Here is a 24753-nt window from a genome sequence, read left to right on the forward strand (position 1 = left end):
AGAGAGAAAACATCACTATCAACAATAACACAGTCAATGAGACTTTTCTTATTCCTTGCCTGTTCTCTCCATTTCAATTTGTGTACATTTTTATCTTAGAACATGGTGTTAGTAATAACCAGTCCATGTCCTGAGAAGAAATCCAACAGGCATTTGCCATTATTATTAGCTTTGATCTTTTCTCCAAAACATTTTTGTATGTCTGATAATCATTTCCTACTTTTCCTTGATTATTATTAACTGAATATAACATTTTGTATTTATTACTTAGAAAGATTTCACCAGTTTTTATCTTTTTTGTTTCAGTTACTCCTATTATCTTAATCTGGTACTTATCCAATTCCTCAGCCAGCTCCATTTCTTTGCCATCACATTTCTTATGTATATAGTACAGAATTTGAACTCTGGTGATACTGAATTGGGGTGAGTTTTAGGGTTTGTTCCAGTAGCTGACTTTTTGCTGTTCACCCTAGTTCCCTGGCAAAAACAACAGGTCTTGTTTAACCAGGTGATGCCCAGTCTGCATGAAATTCTGTCATGTTGTACCATCATTTAATATTGTGGTTTAAGCCAATAAGAATACAATTTGGTCAGATAAATCCCAAACTGATTGCCAGCCCATCCTCGTTTGTCCAGTATGCAGGTAGATACCTAACAGGGTGCACCACGAGAAGGTGAGGATTGGACATTAGGTCCAAAACCCTGGTCGGTTTTTTGCATTCTATGTGGATGTCTCCTCTCAGTTATACAGCTTTGACCATTAAGCACCCTCACAAGAATGTGTTAGCAAAGCTAATTTCAGGTGGTATGGTCACTTAAACAGAATGGGAGAGGAAAGATTAGCAAAACAAGTATTCTCTGCCAGGTTGGTATGAAAAAGTCCCAGAGGAAGACCAAGATATAGGTGGATTGATATAGTAAAAAGTGCCTTATATTACAGAAATATAAGATCTGATAATGTTGGAATCTTGGCAGATAACAGCCTGATATGGAGGAAAATTGTTGATACGAACTTAGTAATGATGTATGTTTTTTTTATTTAGTACTATCATAATATCCTGTACACCCTTTGAGGGTACATGTCAGAAACTTGATGAACATTTATAAAATTTAATTTGCAATGTTTAAAATTTAATTATGCTTTGGCTGAATATTAAGCACTTTGGCCAAATTGCAGAATGAAGAAATATTAAAAAAAAAAAAAAGTAATATGAAAGTGGTCTGAAAAGTTCTCGACCTCGATGATAGATGGCAACACTATCGGCAAGATTTTTTTCTAAGTTGCTACATCTGTCATAAGCATCCATGCGAAACTGCATGTCATTCTATCAAGTAGTTCAATTTTATTCAGCTGTCTGAAACAAAATCAGACCACCCTTGTTGTTCTTCATCTAATCATGTGACCAAACGAAACTTCGAAAGTTGCAAAAACTGATCTGAGAATACATTCTTTGCATTGGAGTTGCCTTAGCTTGCACTACTTAAAATGAACACTGCCAAGGCATCTATATACTTACATTTTATTAATTCTCTTAAGGTTTCAATGGCCTGACATCTATTTCAAATTGTTGGTTATCGGAGATCAGGCAGAAACCTGACAAGAATTGTCATTCAATACCAGAGCAATTCTGCTTCAGGAAAGTATTTTTCATGAGTGAGAAGCAATCAGGGCTCAATACGTTCACATCGGAGTGATCATCTCTGTCACCCTAACTATCCAAATGGACAAGAGAAAACTGCTCCATAGAAATTTTGTGACTGAGTTTTGGCAGATGCACTATGTGTCATTAACATTCTTTAACCGTAAAAAAATCTGCAGTGATAGGATATATTAGGCTATATTGAAAGAGAATGCTGTATTTTGTTGGTTTATTTGAATTGCTCAAGGGTGTAAAAATGTGAACTATCATTAGGAACAAGTGCAAGTAGAAATGCTTTCATTACTTTCAAACAAATTATTAATAATTAACGTTTGTGATATATATGTCTTATAAGTTGCTACGTGGAGCAAATAGCATGTGATCCTATAAATTCTAGACATGCATAAGTGATGGCATAATAAAAATAAAATAAAATAGAAACTTACAAGGAGAGGAAAAGATTTATTTGCAAATTATAAATAAGTAACCAATAATAAACAGCCACTGTATATATCTAAATAACTTCAGATATATAACTACAGGGAGAGGCTAATCCAATGTACTAATAATTTTGATCAGGTGATTCATTTAATCATGGCAGAAATACCTGTGGGTTGAAGAAGCACCAAATCATCTTGTAAAATTTGTTGTGCTTGTGTGCATTTATTTCTTTCATTTATATTTTGCTTTATCTTTTAAGAATTTTATTTACTGAGGATTAATATATATTTTACAAAGTAATAGGATACATAATATCTGATTGTTATCAGCATTATGCACACTTTTACGAATCCTACATTCATTACTTTTTTTTTTTTTTTTTTGTCAGTAGCAACTCTTCTGTCACAGCAATAATACATCTCACATATGATAGTATTTTGTTGTAGATCAATCACTTCATATAATACATAAGTATTCATTTTTATTTAGGAATAGATACATTTTTACTACATCTGTTGCTTCCAAAGAAAGGAATAAAAAAGTTCCTATATCATGTAAAGCATTCCAAATCTCAACAGACACTATACTACAAAAGCAAGAAAAACTAGCTTTGTTTATCACTACAGTACAGAGACATTTACAAGCAATGTAACATATTTAGTAACAATTAGTGTAGTTAGAGACAAATGGAATGACTCATAATGGAAAAACATTTATTGAAATCAGTTTGAATTGCATTTGAGATATTCGATGTCATCCAGACTTCATAAATACTAATTTTGCAAATAAAGTTCTACCGAAAAATTTGCAACTAACATGCCATATAAGCTTTGCGAAAATGCAACTGCCTGACACAGAAACAGTATACATACACTAAAGCTAGTTCCAGCTAGCAGGTTTATGTATGTGCAGACAATGCCAGGAGTGAACGTGAGTAATTACCAAAGAAGAGACTGGATGAAATAAACAGATCAATCCATATTTCATGCACACTACTTAAGAAACTTAAGAATGGCAACTTCAATGCAGATTGTATGTTCATAATCTCTCTTCCGAATTCAAAACTCTCCAAGTTCCTATACATGTATTTTCAGCTACTAAATAAGAATGTTCTTTAATATCTCCTATTTTTGTTTATTCTACATTGCTAAAATTAAAACTCACTGATGAGACCTCAATAAAGGTTGAAACCGGACTGGGTAGTGACCTCTCACTCATAATGTAGAACAGTAATACAGCTCCTAGAAGCCGAGTTTCATATTATGGGGAAATATCAAGAATAGTGATCAGAGCTTGCTCCACCCTTACCATGAGATGCCTCAGTGTTGCACTCCCTAAAGGGTCAGTTGTAACACTATCCAGGTAATTGCTTACGCTTGGACTCGCCGAACTTTATATATATATATATATACTATATTTGGCATGAAACTCTGAGTTTCCTATTCGGCTATGAAACAATATAGGATGTAATATCCCTTAACTTAAATAAGTTATGTCACCGAATTGAAGCCTTTGGCTCTTCTTTGATAAGGAAGATAAGGTTGCTTTCCCAAAATAACTGTCAAATTTTGAAAAAGAGAGCTGAGATGTTTCAATTCGAAATAAGTGATATGTTGTAAGGGAGGATATTATAGAACCATCCATATAGCCAAATGCAGAAAGAAATTCAGTTATAAAACTTTCGAAAATTTACCAGGATTTGTTAAGAGCAATCTTCTCATAAGCTTTCTAGTAAATTTTTGAAAGTAAGAAAAATTTTCTACATTTCTTACTTTTGCTTGTTTCCACACTTTGGTATAAAATATAGATTAATCTGTATTATTGTCTCTTATAATATATATATAAGACAAAACCGTTGACCATCGAACACGAGCTTGAACTGCACTTATATGTGGATTTTTTTCAATAAATACAGGTAACCCTCATATAACACGGATGTAAGTTTCCATAGAAATGCCACGTTATATAAATCACGCTATGCGAGACTCAGATTATAGAAAAAGTAGGGTTATGTTCCGAAATCTCTTTTTTTTTTAAAATTATATAAACGACATACCAACAAAATTTTTTTTTTATTTAATTCAGGTAATTCATGTAAGTTAAGAAAATATAAACCATGAAACAAATACAAAGTATAAACTTATAAAATTACAAATTGTACGTAAACTTCATTGCACATAATGCATAAATTTTTAAGGCAAAATAAAGTGCATATTTTAATCGTCATCACTGTCTTCAAAACGAATGTTTCGTAGATGTTCTTTATTTACAGTGGCCAGACATCGTCATCACTTGAAATCTCTTGGACATCATTTATATAATTCTCACTGCATACTTCGGCTGGTTTAGTTATCAAAAATTCAGTAATAAGACCTTGCTTACCACTATGCTGCAATTTTTTTATTAAGTTCGTAATATGGGGATAAACAAATATCCAATTGTCTCGTGAATTTTCCAGAGCGCTCCGTTGAGGGATCATTATCCGTAAAATAACTTCCTAACTTTCTTGCCAAGTCCAATCCTTCCTAATTTCTTTAAACTGAACAAGGGTTACTACAATTTGTAGACTACGTTATATCGAAACCACACTGTATTAGTACTGCTTTATAGGAAGGTTACCTGTATATTGGAAATTTTTTTGGAGATTTGTAATAATTTGAAAAAACTCGGACAAACTGCACAGCCTAAAACATCTTAAAAAAAATTAACAAAAAGTTAGGTATGTCATGGTATATCATTTACTACCATAAAATATACACAAATCTATTACAAAGGGTTAAAATTTATTAAAACTTATGCACACAAATACTTACATGGCACATTCGCAGTCGAGAGAAATGTAAACAAGCATAAAGATGCAGTATTAAATCATACCTGCATAAAATTCACTGTTATTAATTAATTAGCATAAAATAAAAATTTTATGATTCATTCATCAGTATATAGACTAGACTACTGAGACGCAATCATATTGTTGCTGCTTCGTTATCGATGCATGAATCGATATACCTGTAAATAAATGAATTTCTTTTTCACATTATACTTTATTTCACATACAGTGGTATCTCGCTAATCCGAACTAATAAAAACCACGCTTGCTCAGATTAGCGAAAAGTTCAGATTAGCAAATTTTCCCCCAAGATGCAACAATAACTAGCATTTAAGACAGAAATAATCAGATTCTAATGATACATCAATTTAATTCTGTAAATAACTGAATAGAAAAAATGCTACTGTACTGTAATATAAAACTTAAAAAATAATACAGTACACAAGTTTATTTTAGTAAAAAATTTTGTTTGTATGTACCTGTATTGTTGAGGATTCTGATTTAATAAAATTGCATAGTTCAGTACATAACTTAATTTGCATAAAAAATATCACTTTCTTATATACAACACACAAAAAAAGGTTTCACAAAATAACACACAAGTTTTTTTTTATTTCTTTGCAAAAAAGTCATTGATTTTCTTTTGTTTCTTGGAAGCTAAACTTTTTTTGAATGCTTCTTTTTTTTATTGCTAATACAGCTCCTGTATTAGCAATAAAATTTTATGGAATGGCATATCATTCTGCTTAGCCCATTCTATACACATTAAAACTGTAAACTGCTTCTTCACGTTTTACTTATTTTTTTTCTTCGAATTCTTTATCATCATCATCATCTGCTAATTCATTCTGTAGCGTCATATTTATAATTTAAGCATCTGATTTGATTTCGAATTCACTTTCGGTTCTGCCTGTAATCCATTCCGTAACATCTGTTTGTGAAATTTTAACATTTGGATTTATATTTTTAACCAAATTTAACAAAATTTTGAATTTCCGTTTTTGTGTATCACCATAGTTATCTTCGTAAATTCTAGAAGGCCACAGTTTTTTCCATGACGCTCGACAGCGGTGATTCATGCAGACAATACAGTATGTACTGTACAGTATAAAAAAGCAAACGTGAACACACAATAAATCAAAATAGGCCTAGAGTATAACCATACAATCGACAGTATGAAAAAAATATACTGTACTTTAATAATAATAAAATAAATAATAAATAAAACTTTTTTTCCCTTTCAAACTGCAGTTCGAATTAGCGAGATACTACTGTATTACTAATTCTAGAAATATGTATAACATCTATAGTGTTTTATATTATATAAGACAATATTGACAGAGATACTGATAGACACACAATTCATCTTGTATATAGATGATATAAACTTATGTTATCAATAAATACAACACAGTACTGTAAATGTATTTTCTCTTCCTTATGATTTTCTTTTCTCTGGCTCACTTTATTGTAAGAATACAATAAAGTATACAACATAAAACCATCATATAACATTCAAAATATATGTTAATCAACTGTTTATGTTATTGGCAAGACATCCGGTCAATAGTAAGCTATCAATAGTTAAGTTTTTGGGGAATCAAGTCAAGTGGATTTTTGACTGCGTGGGGGTCCACGCCCATAACCCCCCCACGTTGTTCCAGAGTCAACGGTACAAGCTTCTCAGCTCTAAAGTTTAATATTTTATTATACACCCACCTAGAGATCACTAAAGTTTTGAATTTAGCTTTCTGACACAGCTTTAGTTACAGCGTTGAATGAGCTTTTTTCTTCACTTGTAATTTTTTGAATTTGGTCAATTTGAAGACTAGTGTTTCAGGCTAGTGAAACTTACTCAATGCATTAAGAAAAAGCAAATATGAGTTGCAGATAGAATTTAAATAGTACAGTCAAGGAAACTTGGATTCCTGTCTTGTTCTCATAAGCTTGCTGGTATATTTTTGAAACTTCACTTTCTTTCTACATTTGGCTATAAAATATAGGTGGATCCATAATATCCTTCATTTCAATATAATAAAACCATCATTTAATTTCATAACGAACACTGTATTTAAAAAAAACAATACAGCATAAAAATCAGAACAAAATATTGCACTTATTTCTTCAAAATAACAATAATATTAATGAAACTTATTTTGAATTGTGAAATATAGAAAATAATTATGTATTTAATAAATCGAAATGAAATAAATCGAAATTATGACATAGGATAATGAATTTTTCAGCATTTTTGGAGTAGCACACGTGGTTTCTTCATAAATATTTCTGAGCTCTAAAGGAAAAAAAAAAATGTTCAAGGAATAAGCCGATAGCTAATGACAAAATTTTCTGAGAAACTATTGCAGAACAAGTTTATTCATTAGCCATGGAACTCTTCTACATGAACGGTCACACAACATAAGGCAAGTCTTTTCCCAATTGGTCGCGTTGTTATGACACATGTAACAGTTATGTTTCTGCTTTGGCCAGCTAAAAACAATCTTTCAACTGATTCAGACAAAGCCGAATATTTGAAAAAACACACCAAAGTGGCCAAATGACGAAGCAAAATCAGATATTCGGCACATCCCTAATCCCCCATCTTCTCCATATTCAACCATTTACAGTTCTGTTTTGCACTTATTTTGCTATTTTTTCATGCCAATAATACTTCAGTTTCTTATAATATCTCAGTCTAATGATTCATTAGTTATGTCTATAATATGCATCATCAAAGTTACTGTACATTTTTTCAACATTATGATTATCATTAATACCACATTTTAGTTTATAAACTAAACTCGCAGAATCATATTGCAATTTTGCCACTTATTTTGTATCAATTAATACCATTTATTTCAGTCTCAGTATATTGGTAAGCTGTAATTTGAAAAAATTTCTTTGTTCTAACCTATGATTTTTATTCCATCCCACTCTGCTCAGAAATTCTCAGTTTTTATTTTTTTTTTTTGCTGCTGCCTGAGTTTACACTGCAAGAAATTTCAAACATTATCTGGTCTTATATTTATGGATATTCTTATACCGAAAATATCCATTATAATGCATTTTTACATAAAAAGTTTCCCATAATTCCATCATATTTCAACAGCGTGCAAATGACACACTGAAATACTGCGAGCTTGGGGAAGAAGACACATTGGATTAAGAGACATGCTGAATGCTTTAGTTTTGAAGGCATTTATTCCTGAGAATTAATCTTATGAGGAAATCCACTTAATTCACTATAGCAAACTGTGCAATACAAAATATTTATTTCATGTGCACATATTTTTAAATCCTAAAGACAAAAATCAGTGTAAACTGATAATCTGGAGGAAAAAAAAAAAAAAACATACTTACCATGCCTGCTTTTAAAATTTTCCCATTCTTGTTTTATCACATCAAAAGGTCTAACAGCCGCTGCTAGAACAATTAGCAATTCTAGAGATAACGCAATCCTTATTCCAAGCCACTTCATACTGATTAAAAGATAAAATATTGAAATTAGATAACCATGATACTATACAATATAGAAGAAAGCACTGCTTATAGAAAACTGTATTTTTATCACTTGTTAAGTGAACACCATGTGTTTGCTTCCTAATCTACACCTGCAAATTCAGATCTCACTTGGAGAGAGAGAGCTCTGAATTTTTTCAGGCGAGATGATTTATCACCTAAACTTTCCTTAGAAGTTCATACCTATTCTGCAGCAAATGAAACCACATCTGCAGTTTTAAAACAATTTTCTATTAAGTTCCCCCTGTATTAAAAAAATAAAATAAATAATATGCACCTGAGGTGTTAATACACTCCTTCAATTTTTGCAGTTTTTTTTTTTTTTTAATAAAAACTGCTGAGCATTAACAAGGATTTTCTATTAAAATTGAAACCTACATCAACTAGTTTCCTTGCACCAAAAAAATTGGTGTCCTAACACTGAAGAAACACACACACACACACACACACATGTGTATCTTTACAAGAGAATAAATAAATTCATCCTAAACAAGAATGCAAAGTCACGTGACATGTCATCAGGTAAACTGAAGATGACTGTTGTTAATTTAAAACATTAAAAGATTTAATGAGATTTCCAGGCATTGAGATCTGTATAAGTGAATAACTAACAGATTCTTTTAAGATCTGGAATAAAATTTTTCTTCCAGACATGACAGAAATATCCCAATGTACTGTATGGATAGTAGTTCAGGTATGGTGACCAGATCATATCTTTCTTTTATGCTAGGGTTCCCATAATGTTTTACTAAAATCTGGGACATTCTGAAATTTTTACTTTAAAAACCCAGGACATTTTGTAAAAAACAGAACATGCTAAAAATTAAGAAAATAAAAAAAAAAAAAAAAAAACTATTATATATGTTGCACTTTAAATTAAATACTGCTATAAACAAACATACGTTAACATTAAATCCACTTTAAAAAAGAATTATTAATCACAAACATATTTAATTAGAAAAGTATTTATCAGATTTATGGACCTGTTCAAGAATTTTTTTTCTTTTGATATTTTATCATAGAGCTCAGCACAAGAGAAATTCTTAAAATATGTCTTTACAAATAAAAGCTTTTACTGTCTCAATTTTAAGTCTGTTTTTTTCATCTGTCCAGAGCGCATTTATTAATGAAAAAACACATTCAACAGCTGCATTAGTTCCTGACAGTGCTAAACAAAAACTAACTAGGTATTTAATACTCCCAGAATTTATACCCTGCTTTGTAAAATGTGCAAACATTTCACACCATTTATCACTGACATTTTGATCCTTCTGTTCACTCCATGCTTCAAATTTGCTTTCACAATATTTTTTATACATACAAACGCATCAAATAAGTCCTCTTCATTCACAAATGAAGAGGACTTATTTGGTGATACTGTCTGCATGAATATGTAGCTTTCTTGTATGTTCTTCCAAGTCACAAGATCCTTTCCCTTCAAATTAATCCAATCCATAGACTGAAAAGGTGTGAGAAATGGTGTTCACCACTCCTTAATATATTCAATACATGTGCAGTAGAAATCTACTGCATAGCTTTCAAACTTTTCAACTGTTATGTGTCCTTTTTCTAATTCTTGCAACTGTTTTCTCACAATAGTTGTAAAAAACTTTTCTGCCTTCCTACAATTTAACCTTTCCACCAGTTGGTTTCATCCTACACTTCAATTACTGTTATATCTTGTTTTTCAATACATTTAATGGTATCATAAAAGATTTTTAACTGGCTGGCAAGGAAATGTAGGAGTGTAATTGAAAGTGGATTTTCAAAGAAATTTTTGCAATTGATAGGACATTTGTCAATGGAAAGAAAATACGACTTCAATGAAGGGAATATGTCAATAACCCTCTGGATTGCAGGCAAAAGAGAGAGCCATCTTGTCTTGCTGCTACCCAAAAGTTTTATACTCTGTGTTTGTGAATTCACAAAACGATTTAAGCTCCTCAACTCATTCACTATATATGTGGAAATGCTGGTAAATCTTGTTAATTATTAACTGAAAATCGATAGGTAAGCAATCTGAAGCAGTTTGCACAGCATTATGTATCACATGTGCAGGGCAACCAATTCCAATTAAATTGTTCAGTGTTTTCTTGCATTTTGAAGTACAGATTATCCTTTCCCTTTCTCTTCTTTACAAAGTTTGAATTTGTATTATCTGCTAATATAGCAATATAGCAGATAATACAAATTCAAATCTTTTTCAGGAGATCTAACTTCTGTAACACTTCCAACACATAAGAAAATAAAAGTTCTGAAGTTTCACCACCTAAATTAACTAACTCCAACACATTTACCTTCACACTTTTTTCTGGATGATAGTATCTAATGACCAGAGGAACTAATTTCATGTCAAAGTGGTTTGATGAATCGATTAGTACTGATATAAAACTAACTTCTTTTAGCTCTTTCTCAATCTGCTTTGTCGCTAATGGCACAATAAAATTGGTTATTATTGCCTTGCACTTTGTTTGCGGACACTTGGCTGTTGTGCAGTCCATGGAGCTATGGTTATGCACCGCTGTGTGATACGCAAAGGTTGCTTCCTGTGCTGCCAGTGATAACTTTTTCCCTTTCACTCTTGGTTTTCACAATTAAAAAATTACTTATACTGCAGTTGGAAGCCTTACTTCGAACAGCATCATCATCATCGTCTTTCCGTGCCTACTGGCACATAAGGCTGCAATGCTGGTTTTCCATCTGTCCCTCGCAGCTGCTCTTGCTTCTGTCCAACTCTCCCATCTTGCCTCCTTCATTTCAGATTCCATCATTCTTCTCCAAACTTCAAACAGCAGCTTTATGTTTTTTTGTTTTCAAATGTTTGACATCTGACCGACCACCATGCGAAATGTAAAATTTACAGTTACATGAAGTACATTCCACATTTTCATCTACACCTTTAATGAAAGGAAATTCTCTTCTAATATTATCATTAATACTGCACTTACGTTTTGGCATTATAGGGATAGAAAACGATAAAAATTATAACACGCAAAGTATTGATCATGTAAGATACTGTTATAACAGAAGCATGGGAAAAAAAGAACACTGCCATTAGTTACTATTAGTTAGTTATATTATTTATAATACTAATGATTATTATAAATAATAAATAAAATTTATTATTATCAACATTGTAATAGAAATTGGTACTAAAAACGAGATAAAATCCATTTACCCATTTTTTTCCTGAAGTACTTAAAAAAGCAGGACTTTTGGAATTAACTCAGGACATTTTTATAAAAAACAGAATGAATGGGAACCCTATTTTAGGCTTAAAATCTTTCTCACAACATGCGCCCCTCTCTCAAATCAACAGCTTTCCTGTCATAGCCAGACAACATGAGCATGCTATTATAGAAACAAGACCTCCCAAGTCCGCAGCTATTTCTTCATTCTCTCAATTAATTTAAAACTACAATTCATTTTACATTAGAACTCAAAAAGGATGGTAAACTCCCATTTCTAGATATTATCATAATAAAGAAACTTGACAATGCTGCCACTCTGAAAGTATATCTTAAAACTACTACCCTCACAGGATGCTATCTTCACTATCCAAACTCTCAAGAGTGTGATTTTACAATTTACAAAACAAAGATCAACTTACGACAGAACTAACTTCAGGCTTTCTCTTATTTGTTCTTAATGGTTATTCCAAAACACAGCTCACAAGATTTTATTTTCAGAACATTCCTCTCTGTAATCAGAACATCCTCCAGTACTGAGATTCAATCAGTTCCATTAGGATTGCTTCTCTTTTCAAAGATCATAACATCAGAGTGACTTTCAAGCCAATCCAAACTATTTTAAAAACCCCAAGGAAGTCTACAGAATACCATGCTCATGAAGTCTGGCCTAATAGGACACACAAATACTGGATTTAAAGTGAAAGTAGGAACATGTTGAGTATAAAAGAAAGATCTGGTCTGGCCCACCATATCTCAACTGTACAGACTGAGATATTCCACGTCGTATTTAAAAAAAAAAGTTTCACTCCAGACTCCTAAAAGAATCCATTACAGTCATCCACTCACAACATGGATCTCTCAAGAGAAAAACCAAGGACTTACGAGGGTGGCCTGAAAAGTTCTCAGCCTCAACCAGATGGCAACACTATGGGCAAATTTTTTTTTTCCAAGTTGCTACATCTATCATAAGCATCCATGTGAAATTGCAAGTCATTCTATCAAGTAGTTTGTTTTATTCAGCTGTCTGAAGCAAAATTATTCTCTGTATCATTGAAATGGATAAAACTGAGTATCGTGTGGTTATAAATTTCTTTGTAAAAGAAGGTTTCATGGCAAAAGAAATTCATTCAAAGTTCATAAAATTTATGGGCACTCTTCTCCTTTGTTTCCGACAATTAAGAAATAGGCTGCCGAGTATAAACGTGGCCATACCAGCCTTGAAGATGATCCAAGTGAAGGACGTCCAAAAAGTGTAACACTACCAGAAATCATTGATCAAGTGCACGATATTGTATTGAATGACCGGTGAGTTAAAGTGTGTGAAATTGTGAGACTATAGGCATTTCAAAAGAACATGTAGGATATATTTTGCATGAAGAATTGCAAATGAAAAAGCTTCATGCAAGATGGGTGCCACACTTGCATGAAAATCTCGAACAGTGCTTGGAGCATTTTAACAAGAATTCTGGATGAGACTTGGATTCACCATTACACACCAGAATCCAAACAGCGGACACAAGCCAGTTGTTCAGCGCCAAAGAAGAAAAGTCTGTTCCATCGGTGTTTTAGGATGCATTTTGTTTATTAATTATCTTGAAAAGGGTAAAAAATAACCGGGGAATATTATTCCAATCTTTTAACCAGACTAGACGAAAAAAATTGTGAGAAAAGACCTGGTTTGCAGAAGGAAAAAAAATCACCTTTCATCAGGACAATGCACCTGCCCACAAAGGTGTTTTGGCAATGGAAAAATTAAGGGATTGGCACTATGAATTGTTGGAACACCCACCCTATTCTCCAGATTGGCTCCCTCTGACTTCTATCTCTTCCCAAAACTAAAAATCTTCCTCGCTGGTCAGCATTTATCTTCGAATCAAGAGGTAATTGCAGCTGTACAGGGGTATTTTGCAGATCTTACTGAGAACCACTACAGTCACGTGATAATGGTGCTGGAATAAGCATATTCGTCTTAAGGGAGATTATGTTGAAAAATAAAAATAATTTTGAAATTATAAATTTGTTTTTTCATAATTAGGCCAATAACTTTTCGGACCACCCTCGTACAAAGTGGTTTCCTGTTGCCTTCCTTGACCTATTGTACTTATGTCTGTCGACGTGTTTCCTCACGAGATCGGTTTGCCTTTTGAGGAATGGAAAACCCGAGTTTCTGGATGGAGGGGGGGGGGATCCTCCACTCTGTATGAGGCCAGCTAACTCACCTTTAGCTGAAAAGATCGATAAAGGTTCCTGATTCATTTTATAGTACTTTTCCATTTCTTTTTTTTTCAACATTTCACATTTTTCCTGATATACTGCAGAGTAAAATGGAATCTGGAGAGAACAACAGATATACGAATGGTGAGAATGTATTGGTGTTTCTTTATACAATATACAATAAGGAGCATTAGGAATAGAGGAAGTGAATGGGAACTAACAACTTCCGCCTATCCCAAGGCAGTAGTTATTTTAGGAATCAGTGAAAGTTGGCTGATTTGCTATCTGGAATAGCTCTTCTTATGAATTACAACAGTTTCTCTCAAAATTAAATGCACTTCATCCAAGGATCCAGTTCACCCTAGAAGTAGAAGTAAATAAGCAGTTAGCCTTTTTAGATCTTTTAATTCTACACCAACCAGATGGCAACCTACATTTCTCAGTCTATAGGAAGAAGACTCATACAGGTGATTATATCCATGCTGAATCTCATCATCATCCCATTCAAAAGGTGGGAACTATTAAAACACTGGTTCATCGGGCCCACTCCTTTTGTTCTTCAGAGGAACTATTACAGAAAGAATTGTAATATATTATTTCCTCTTTTCTAATGGATGCAAGAATTCTTTCATCAAAAGAGCTTTAAGTAGTTTTGATATATCTTCCTCTTCAAATATAGAAGAAATAATGCATATTCCTATCCCTTATGTGCAAGGCATTAAAAAGTTTTAAAACCACTAAATATTTTTGTTGCCTTTCGACACATCAGAAAACTTGCCACCTGTCTCACTTCACCAAAGGACAAGCTTCCACATCTCAATCATCCAGGTGTCTACCAAATTCCTTGCTCTTGTGGGTTATCTTATTTCGGACAAACAGGAAGATCTGCTTTTATTCATATAGAAGAACACAAGTCATATATTCAATACCTTGAACCTGAACAGTCTGGACTTGCAGAGTATGCCATCAACACTAGACAGAGTTCATTGGAACAAGACAAGAGTCCTTCACAAAAGTCGGTTCCTCATGGAACGGCTTTATAAAGAAACATGTGAAACTTTACTTCACTCTCCCAACTCAGCTAATCTTTCCCAACTTTTTAATTCTGTGTGTGTGTGTGTGTGTGTGTGTGTGTAGATATGTTTTTTTTGTTTTTTTTTTAAGTTAGGAAACTTAATGACCCTTTTTTGGTTATCTTACATGAGCTACTTAGGTGGCACCCTTTGAAATTGTCAGTTATTGTTTAATTAGCCTTTATACATGTACTGAAGATGCCCGTGATACTCAGGCGAAAATTCTACTAATAAATAATATTTTAAGTGAGTTAATTCCATTATTATAATTTTTAAGTAATATGTTTACTCATGGTATTTCCTTACTGAAACATAAATAGAATATATATAGGTTTGATTTAGTTTTTTTTTCCCACTAGAGGTCAGGCCGGTAAAATAACCACCGATTTAAATCACTATCACTTCAGCATACTGTTCGAAATCTGATGTAGCCTCTCTCTCTCTCTCTCTGTGTGTGCGTGCATGCACACACGCTCCAGATGCTGACCTTAATATGAAGTTAACATGTTACGAAATTAAAGTAATTATTCTTAACACGGTTGCAATCTCAAAATGAAGATTAGATTTAATTTTTCAATGACTGATCATTTTGAAACAAACAATGGGAAAAGTACAGGAATTTTCTCAAGTCTATATTACTTTTATAAGTTTAGAAAAGGCATTAGACTTTATTTATACCTAATATTCAATAAAGAAGTAAGGCAATATAATATGATTCAAACAATTATTAAAACATCATGAGTTTTAAGCTTCCATAAAGAAATTGAAGAATGACAGGACATTGCAGTATTCAGTTGGAAAAGACAAGTTCGATTCTTGTCGTGAAGGGAAGAATCTTTATATGGGATTTTTCAACTGATGGTAAGTTAGCCAACCTCATATGGAAGTAGCAGGCTATTTTTTCCTCCTGGAAACTCAAGTTTTTCAAACTACATAGATTCAATTGAATATACAGATTTAAAAAAAAAAAAAAAAAAAGCAGTGGATCAAGTACCCTGAAATGCAACACTGGATGCTGGCCTTAGATTTTGCTGTCACATATACAAAACTATGATTGTCTATACCTCTGCAGCTCCATGTTCATTTGTTCCAACTTATATCACAATATAACCATTTCCTTTATGAAAATGGTGTTTTCTAATATTGCAAGAAAAGAATTATTATTATTTGACACCTCCAGGGAGTCCAAGGATGCATCGAGGGAGGGGTACCTACTCTACAACTTCGTTTCCACCATTCAATCAATAACTGACCGCAACTGCATCAATGCCAACCACCACTGGTATTTCCACAGACAATCACAAACATTCATGTCCATAGTGGGATTAGAACAAGCACTCAGAGAAATAAGGAATGGAAAAACAACAGGACTTAAATATTCCGGGGAAAACCAAATAATTAATAGAATCTATATTTTTCTTCAACTTAATTCCAAAATAATAAAAAAATGATACTATACTTCTGTACTTTTGAAATGCTGTTCATGAAGCTTTTTTTTTTTTACTAGTCAACATAATAGCAAACTTATATTTAGGAGACATCCTTTGCAATTTGTAAACATTACCCATAAACAAATTTTTATACCCACAGTTGATTAATTATGTAAATATCACAGTCAAAACCGAAATGTGTAAATATATGGAGATGATTCACAGTAGAGGTTCGGTGTAGTGATTGAGACAGTTGTAAGTGTCCTCCCGCGATGAGTCTTTGGACTCCTTGGAGGTATCAGGAATAATAATAATAAATATCCCACAAATTAAAGAAACTTTCACAAAAAAAGTGGTAATAATGCATTTAAATATATATAAACATACAGACTACAAATTAGTTCTTACTACTAACCAGAAATTAGCAACCCTCTTAAAACCTACTAAAATTCATACTATTACAGAATATTCAAATACCAATGTTGTATATAGGTTTCCTTATCAACAGGACTGCAACATCTATAGAAGTTCAGCCATCAGGTCACTATGATTACACTTTGTAATTACAATATCCCCATTCCTGAGCACCTGAATAATAGTAACAGAAACAAAAAATAAAAAAATATAACAGGAAAAAGTGAATTTGTAATCCACGAATTGCATTAGACTAAAATGATATCCCCAGAAAAATTATCATCATAGATCTTCAAAACAATGAAATTTAATTACGTATTTCAGCAACTATAGCAATAATGATAAATATAACCTATTTGGGGTATTCCCATGACTTGTTTTTTTAGAAGAGTGCTCTTCGTGTATTCTGAAGAGACAAAGTAGTCAACAAACATCATAATTTTGGTGTATCATCTATTTTATCTATTTATTCTTTTCTTATATTTTAAAGAACAACTTTTATTCTTCAGTGAAGCTATCCAGTTCATTTAATCTTTTGAGTTTTTATTTTCCCCCTGTTGATCACGTTTTTAATTCACTGTTAACTGATTCTTTTATATTAGTGGTATAGTTACCTTTTCATTTTAAAATATGATTAATTCTTATTCAAAAATGTGGTGACAACAGAACAAAGAATGGATGACTTCCTACATTTAATATATTCTCAAAGTATGCTTTACTAAAAATGCAAATTCGCTATTTTTGTTCTAATGCACATTCTACTGTTAAGTTTTAATCACTAAACTATAGGGTCTAAGCCAACGAGAGTGACAAAGGGGTGCTCCAATACATTACGTGACATCTCCAATCACAGGAGGGCACTCCGCTATAGACAACTCGCTATCTCCTTTACTTCTTTAATAACTAATGATAGTAATCTTCCAACTACTATCATCAGCATACAATGGCATCTACTATCACCACCAACAGTATTTTTTGTCTGTAAATTGTATGTGCTCTCGTGGCCAATTTGCCTGTATGCAGGATGAAAAACTCAAGTTTCCAGGAGAGAAAAAAAACACCTTGCTATCTCCATATGAGATCGGCTAACTTGCCTTCAATAGAAAAAAACCCATATATTGATTCTGTACAATACCAGGGCAACGAGTTGCCCTGGTGTTGTACCACCTTACCCTAGTCCTGAGGATACTTTCAGGCGCAAACTTTGTTTGCTCACACTTGGATAAAGGATTAAACTAAATTTATTATACTCTAGCCAAGTGAAAAATAAACTTTCAACATCTTTCTCTAAATCCAGAGTAATTTATTAAAAAAGAGTGGCACACCATTTGGCAACTCCTATAGGTAGAGATGACCTGCTAAAGCTTCTAGTATCTCAACTTGGGCCTGGCTCCCACTGAAGAGACCTCAATAAAGGTCGAAACTAGTCTGGGTAGTGGCCCTTCCCTTAATGCATAACATTAGACATATCCGCAAGGTGATGTGTTTTGCATTATAGGAGATACTGAGACAGGAGTGTTGGTATCTTGCTCCACCTTTGCAACGAGTTGCCCTGGTGTTGTACCACCTTACCCTAGTCCTGAGGATACTTTCAGGCGCAAACTTTGTTTGCTCACACTTGGATAAAGGATTAAACTAAATTTATTATATAAAAAAAAAAAATATTGATTCTCATTGTGAAGAAGAAGAATCTAACTCAGGTCTTTTCTAACCAAAATGCACAAGGTCCTGTTGTTCTTCCAACTGAGCTACAGAGGCACTTGAATTGATTTTTTGATAAACCATAATAAAAATTTCAACCAGCATTGAGTAATAAAATAAACTCAAATCTGAATGACAGTGTATTCCTAAATGTTTTATTCAATAAAAAATCAGTTTAAACAAAGAACTAAATCTATGACTACAGTATAAAACTTTCATTTTCCCCTCCCCCAAGGCAAGTTTAATCACTAATTCTCATGAAATCCTATTTCAAGCCTGAGAGTAGAAAGCAATGCAGCAGTTCTGGCATTACATTCATCCACCCACCACCAAAAAAGTCTACAACTAATAGAATAGCAAAAAGACAAATGCTAGTAGTGCTGCAACTGTGTCAGTTGGTGCCAATGATGAAGTCCCAGGTTTTGAACCCTGAGCCTCACCATCTGAAGTTTGGCATTAACAAGCACACAAATGCAATGAGGTGGATTTTGAGATGTTGAGGAAATAAGAAATAACATGAAAGAATTACTGAAACAGCACTGAAGAAACTTAAAGGTATAATATTTGTTGTGTACAAGAGTCATGTCTGCTAATCTTAATAAACATTTGGGAACACAGCTATTTTATTTCAAATGAAAATGCAGAATCAATGCAGAGAATGAGTCACAACAGATCGCAGTATTGTGGCTGCACTTCACTCAGACCAGTACTAAGGTCGTCTGCAGATGATTTGGTGCCTGCATGTCAAACCTGAATGGTATGTCATAGAAAGCAGCAGCCTTGATGCTTCCATTATAGTGGTCTCATTGTCAGATTCATCACACCGTGACAATACAAAAGCAATTCTGGCTAGTGCTACCTTTCAACACACAAGGCACAAACTGTATTGATGTTGCAGCTAGACAGGATTGTGAATTAGTGACATCACTCCTCGATGCACACAATGCATGAACCTAGAAGTCCATGCTCAGGTACCACCAAACACCATCTGTCCCCACTAATGCCAGGTCAGAGCCAGCCATGTCACACTTGAATGTGCAGCATAGGAAGCAGCAGCCTTAATGGCTATCTTGATGCTTCTATTCTTGTGGCCTCATTGTCAAAGCATTTGCACCATAACAGCACGAAAGCAATTTTGGGTAGTGCTACCTTTCAACACAAGGAATGAACTGTATCATTAGTGGCCAGACAGGCATTCAGTCATAATCTCACATCAAGAACTTAAAAGGTGTTCACAGTTCTCAATGCACGTGAAGCATGATGTGGCCATGAATCAAGCCAAGTACAGCCTCTTATATATAACTTCAGCAATACCTTTGCATCGATGGAGTCCAACACTTTGCTAATGCCAGGTCAGGGCTGCGAAAGATCTGGCCGGTAACTTGTACCTTTTCTGAAAATTTATTAATATGCCAAGCACATGATCACTGACATTTTCTTAACCTAGCTTATTCTAACTTACATACTACCTTACATTTAGCTTAATCTACCTTATTTCTAATGCTTTGATCCAAGACTGACCCTAATCAGGATCCCATTAACAATGTTATCACTGGTAGAATCTATCATTATGGTGGGTCATACCACTGAGACCACCATCATTAGTCAGAAAGTTCAGCTTTATGATTGTGTGTAGAGGTATGGTGAGAGCCTTTATGGACACTTCCACCTCCTCTCAACCATAACTCTTTGAACTTATATCAAACTGGAATCTTTTTTTTTTCAGTTTCCCCATTCCTGATTGTAACAACCCTTTTACAAACTTTTCTGTCCCCCCCCCCCTCAAAGTATCACATTCATCCATTCCTGAATTTTGATTTTAACCAACTTTTCCAAGGTTTATAATTAGGTATAGCCAGTACCCCAAGGTTTATAACTTTCAAAGTAATTCAGACTTTTTATGTAACTTAATTATCTTGCAATTATAATCTAACTTCCATTCATGAAGCCCTGCTGCTGAGCTATTAAACATTACAGTGTGGTCAGTGGCATTACCAATTTTCTTGTGCATTCTTTTAATACAGGAGATATCCCAATTCTGCATGAAGTCCCATTAACAAAGATGAAATACCTTTATAAAATTTCATTTAACATTTCAATTATATACTCTGCAGTGGTTAACCTTTTATCACTTTCACCAACCAATATCATCATGACTTTAAACATGCACTAGTCTGCAACAAGCAAGACTTTTTTAGTTGAGTTAAAAAAAAAAAAAAAACTCAAAAGAAGTTTTGGTTCAATCATCCATTTTATTTATGCAATGCTTGACACATGGCAGAAGGCGAATCCATTCCAATAATAGCGTAATCAATGCATTCCATGGGATGAGTATTTATTATTATATGCTGGAAAATTAGCTTTTTTTAACTTTTCTTTTTTTAAAATTCTAGTTTTTAAAGTAGCAACTATTTTGCTTGTACAACAGTTGGAAAATTTTACATATAAAGCATGTGATTTCACGTGTTGGTGACAAATTTCTTACATCACCTTATTCCTTTCTCCCTTTCAACACGAATTAACTCTTCTTGGCACTATGCCAAGAAGACCCAGGATTCTCGTATGTATGGTTGGACAGTATGTTTACCTTACTTATTACATCTATTGGAAAATGGCCATTTTAAATACCTGTTTTGCAGATCATCACTGATTGGTCTTAATATAGATAATTTCATTCAAGCAAAAATGAACAAGAAAATTACATGAAATAATTTCTATCTCTGTAAGAATCCAAAAGAACTATCAAAATGCATTGGTGATTTCAGTCTCTCATGATGTCTGAGGAATGAAATGCAAGTGATACAGTTCTGACATTGGAATGATGTGATGGAGAACTAAAATCGATGGCAATCTCAATTCCAAAGTGATGTCAAGAGAGATCTTCTCATTGCTAATTAAATTAGCATGCAATTTGTACTGTTTTCTGAGTTGCTGCTGTGTCATAACATTGCATTGTTGGATGGACAGGACCAGTGAAGACCTAAGGGTTTTGTTTTATTGAGTTGTCATAAAACTAAAAGTTTAATGTTTGTTTATAATAATTGCAGAGAAAAAACTGTTTACTTTTATAAAAGAAATTCAAGGCATAAGTATTAGAAGCAAAAACAAACTGAGAAAAATGGTATTATTAATAAGAAAATAATAATATTATATCACTTGTAAAATGTGTGAATTTTTTTTCTTCAGACTCAAATACACAAATAATTAACATATATGCTTCAACACTGGTAGTTATGCAGAGTTATACAGCATTAACAAAAGCTTATCCATTGACCAGATCCAGGTATAAACATGTGTCTATGATATATTAGGCAACCGTGATAGAGTACAACCCACGTTAACAACTGATGAACGAGATATTTACCTGACTGATGAGCCAGCAAAAGATTCTTCAAGCTCTGCATATTATTCATTCATATCATTCTTCTGCTCACTACATACTGAAAGAACTCCCTAGGAGTTCTCTCTTTCTCTCTATGTTCTTTCTGTGAACTGCGGTTCACACTGCACTTTGTTATCCTTACTGAGTCGCCCTCCTTGCAAATTCTTTGCACTCTTCACGGAACTGATTATTACCACTTACCATATGCTGCCTCCATAATGCCTTCTTCCTCCAGACTGCATGCTTAATCTCTTCATTCACACCTACCATATTTAAACTTCTGACACTTGAAATACATTTAGACATTGTTTATGATACACAGTTCTTTAATAGCACCCAATCTGCATTCATCTCTTCTTGCTTAATTTCTCATTCTTTACTCCAGTTGCAAATTATCTAAGCCTTTCATAATCACTAGCCATGTAGTCCACATATATATGTGGACTACATGAAATTCTCAAATAGTTTGCAACTACCCAGGTAATCACTTGATCACTCTCATCAACTGCAGGGAGATTTGAAACCTAATTTATACTGACATGCTTTCATGAGATGATAAAGATCCTTGATCTTCATGTGCCCTATGTTACATACTAAGTTAGTTGTCCCTCAAACACTCAAATTAATTTTCTTTACTTATGAATGCAATCTTGTCATCCCAGTGTCAATATCACCAAAAATCAAATTGCCCATAACGATTACCTTTTTCCTATTCGAGTGACTAGTTTGCTTATATATTTCACTGTTGCTGTGCTCCACATTACCAGGTCTACAGCAACATCCAACTAAGCATGTGCATTCTATTCACCTCTAGCACACATCACTCTGCTATTGCCCCCCCCTCTACCTTGCTTGAGCACAACCCATCAACAGCACTCCACCCCCTGTTTTGCCTTTTCTATCTCTACAAAAATCATATCCTTTCATCTCTTCTGAAATGGATTGATAGAGAATCTCTACTTTGCAATGAAAAGCATGAGTTTACCAACTTTCTCACATTCTATATTACCACTAATAAGGAGAATGAATACATCACGATACTTTTGGATTTTGCTAAGGCTTTTGGGAATACAGCATGGAAGACTTTGTATAAATTACAAAATACGGTACTGGATGAGTAGTGTGAGACTGGAATGGATTGCCAATGGAAAGTATATTGAGGATGAGGAGGTGGACAGGATACAGAGGTAAGTGACCAAGATGGTATCAGATCTATGAAGTAAACCTTATGAGGACAGTTGAAGATTTGTGGCATACAGAAATTGGTTAACATCCAGAAAAATGGTTATATGATTGAGACTTGCAAATTACTAAAGGGTTTTTACAAGATTAATACAAAGGAAATTTTTCAGAATAGGTCAGGCAGTGAAAGAATTAGGGGCCATCCTTGGAAATTAACAGTTTAATTAGCAGGGGATATCAGGACTAGATTTTTTGCTTAGAGAGTGGTGAATAAGTGGAACAGGTTGCCAGAGTCTGTTGTGAGTGCCATGACTGTGAATTAGTTTAAAGCAAAGTATGATAGACACTGCACGAATGTCAGATAGTGCTTGGCATGATGTTTAGAGCTTCCCTCGATGAGTTAGGACTCCATGGAGTAGTCCATAATAATATGAGGGATGTCCAGAAAGTAAGTTCCAATGGGTTGTCAGAGAAACAAAAATATACGTACAAAAAAAAACTTTCTTGGAAATTAAAGTAGACATCTTTCACTACTTTTCTACATAATTTCAGCCATTGTTCAGGGACTTATCATAATGGGACGCCAAGAGAGTTGTATACTTTCATCGTAGAAGGTTTGCCGCCTATGATGCAAACCACGTATCAACTATTTCTTTGACCTCATCGTTGTCTTGAAACTGCTGGCCACCAAGGAGATTTCAGATGTTTGAACAGGTGAAAGTCGCTTAGTGAGAGGTCAGGACAACGGGGGGGGGGATGATGGAATTGTTCCCAGCTGAAGGTGACGAGAAGTTGTTGTGTAAGGACTCCATGGAGTCCTTACTCATCGAGGGAAGCTCTAAACATCATGCCAAGCATTATCCGACATTCGTGCAGTATCTATCATACTTTGCTTTAAACTAATTCACAATCATGGCACTCATAACAGACTCTGGCAACCTGTTCCCCTCATTCACCACTCTCTAAGCAAAATATTTAGTCCTGATACCCCTGCTAACTAAACTCTTAATTTCCAAGGATAGTCCCTAGTTCTTTCGCTGCCAGACCTATTCTGAAAAATTTCCTTTGTATTAATCTTGTAAAAACCCTTCAGTAATTTGCAAGTCTCAATCATAAAACCCTTTTTTCTGCCTGTTACCCAATTTCTGTAAACCACAAATCTTCAATGCCCAGTTGTGTGCGGGCGTGCATTATCATGAATCAAAACAACGTCCCTGGTAAGCATGCCACATAATTTCTTCTGGATCGCACAACACAGTTTCTTAAGGATTTGGCAGCACATACTTGCATTGATTGTGGAGCCTTAGCCCAAGAAGTCTACCAGCAAAATTTCTTGTCTGTCCCAAAACACAGTACATATGATTTTCCGAGTGGAAACCATTGTCTTCAATTTCATCTTGACTGGTGATGAGGTGTGCCTCCACTCCATGGACTGTTGTTTGGATTCAGGGGTTGCATGTGACACCCAAGTCTTGTCCCCAGTGACAAGTCTGCTCAGGAAAGCATTGTCATCCTCATTGTAGTGTGTCAAGAATTCCAATGCACTGCCCAGTCGATTCACTTTATGTTGTTCTGTAAGCAACTTTGCCACCCAGAGTGCACACAATTTCCAATAATTCAGTTTCTCCAACACAATTTCACAAAGACACGAACATGAAACTTCTGGAAATTGCAGCGAGAGTGACGTCACAGTGAATCTCCTATTCTGTCAAATCTTCTTTTCAATGCACCAAACC

At 34.0% G+C, this 24753-nt stretch overlaps 1 protein-coding gene across 3 annotated transcripts in view; it reads right to left on the bottom strand.

The window, feature by feature from the left end:
* The window catches only part of LOC150104375 (procathepsin L-like), a 144674-nt gene that overhangs the window by 107676 nt on the left and 12245 nt on the right, over window positions 1-24753 (bottom strand). For 2 of the 3 annotated variants that reach the window (XM_090396335.1, XM_090396337.1), the window contains exon 2: window positions 8272-8390. In XM_090396335.1, coding sequence (XP_090252461.1) covers window positions 8272-8389 — 118 coding nt within the window. In that variant the 5' untranslated portion in view covers window position 8390. Of the gene's footprint in view, window positions 1-8271; window positions 8391-16815; window positions 16925-24753 lie in introns of those variants that run through there. The other variant, XM_090396336.1, reaches the window with a different exon arrangement.

The sequence above is a fragment of the Typopeltis vanoorti genome, chromosome 8 (genome assembly GCF_054136105.1).
Source record: "Typopeltis vanoorti isolate ZY-2024b chromosome 8, IOZ_Tvanoo_1.0, whole genome shotgun sequence".
Lineage (NCBI taxonomy): Eukaryota > Metazoa > Arthropoda > Arachnida > Uropygi > Thelyphonidae > Typopeltis > Typopeltis vanoorti.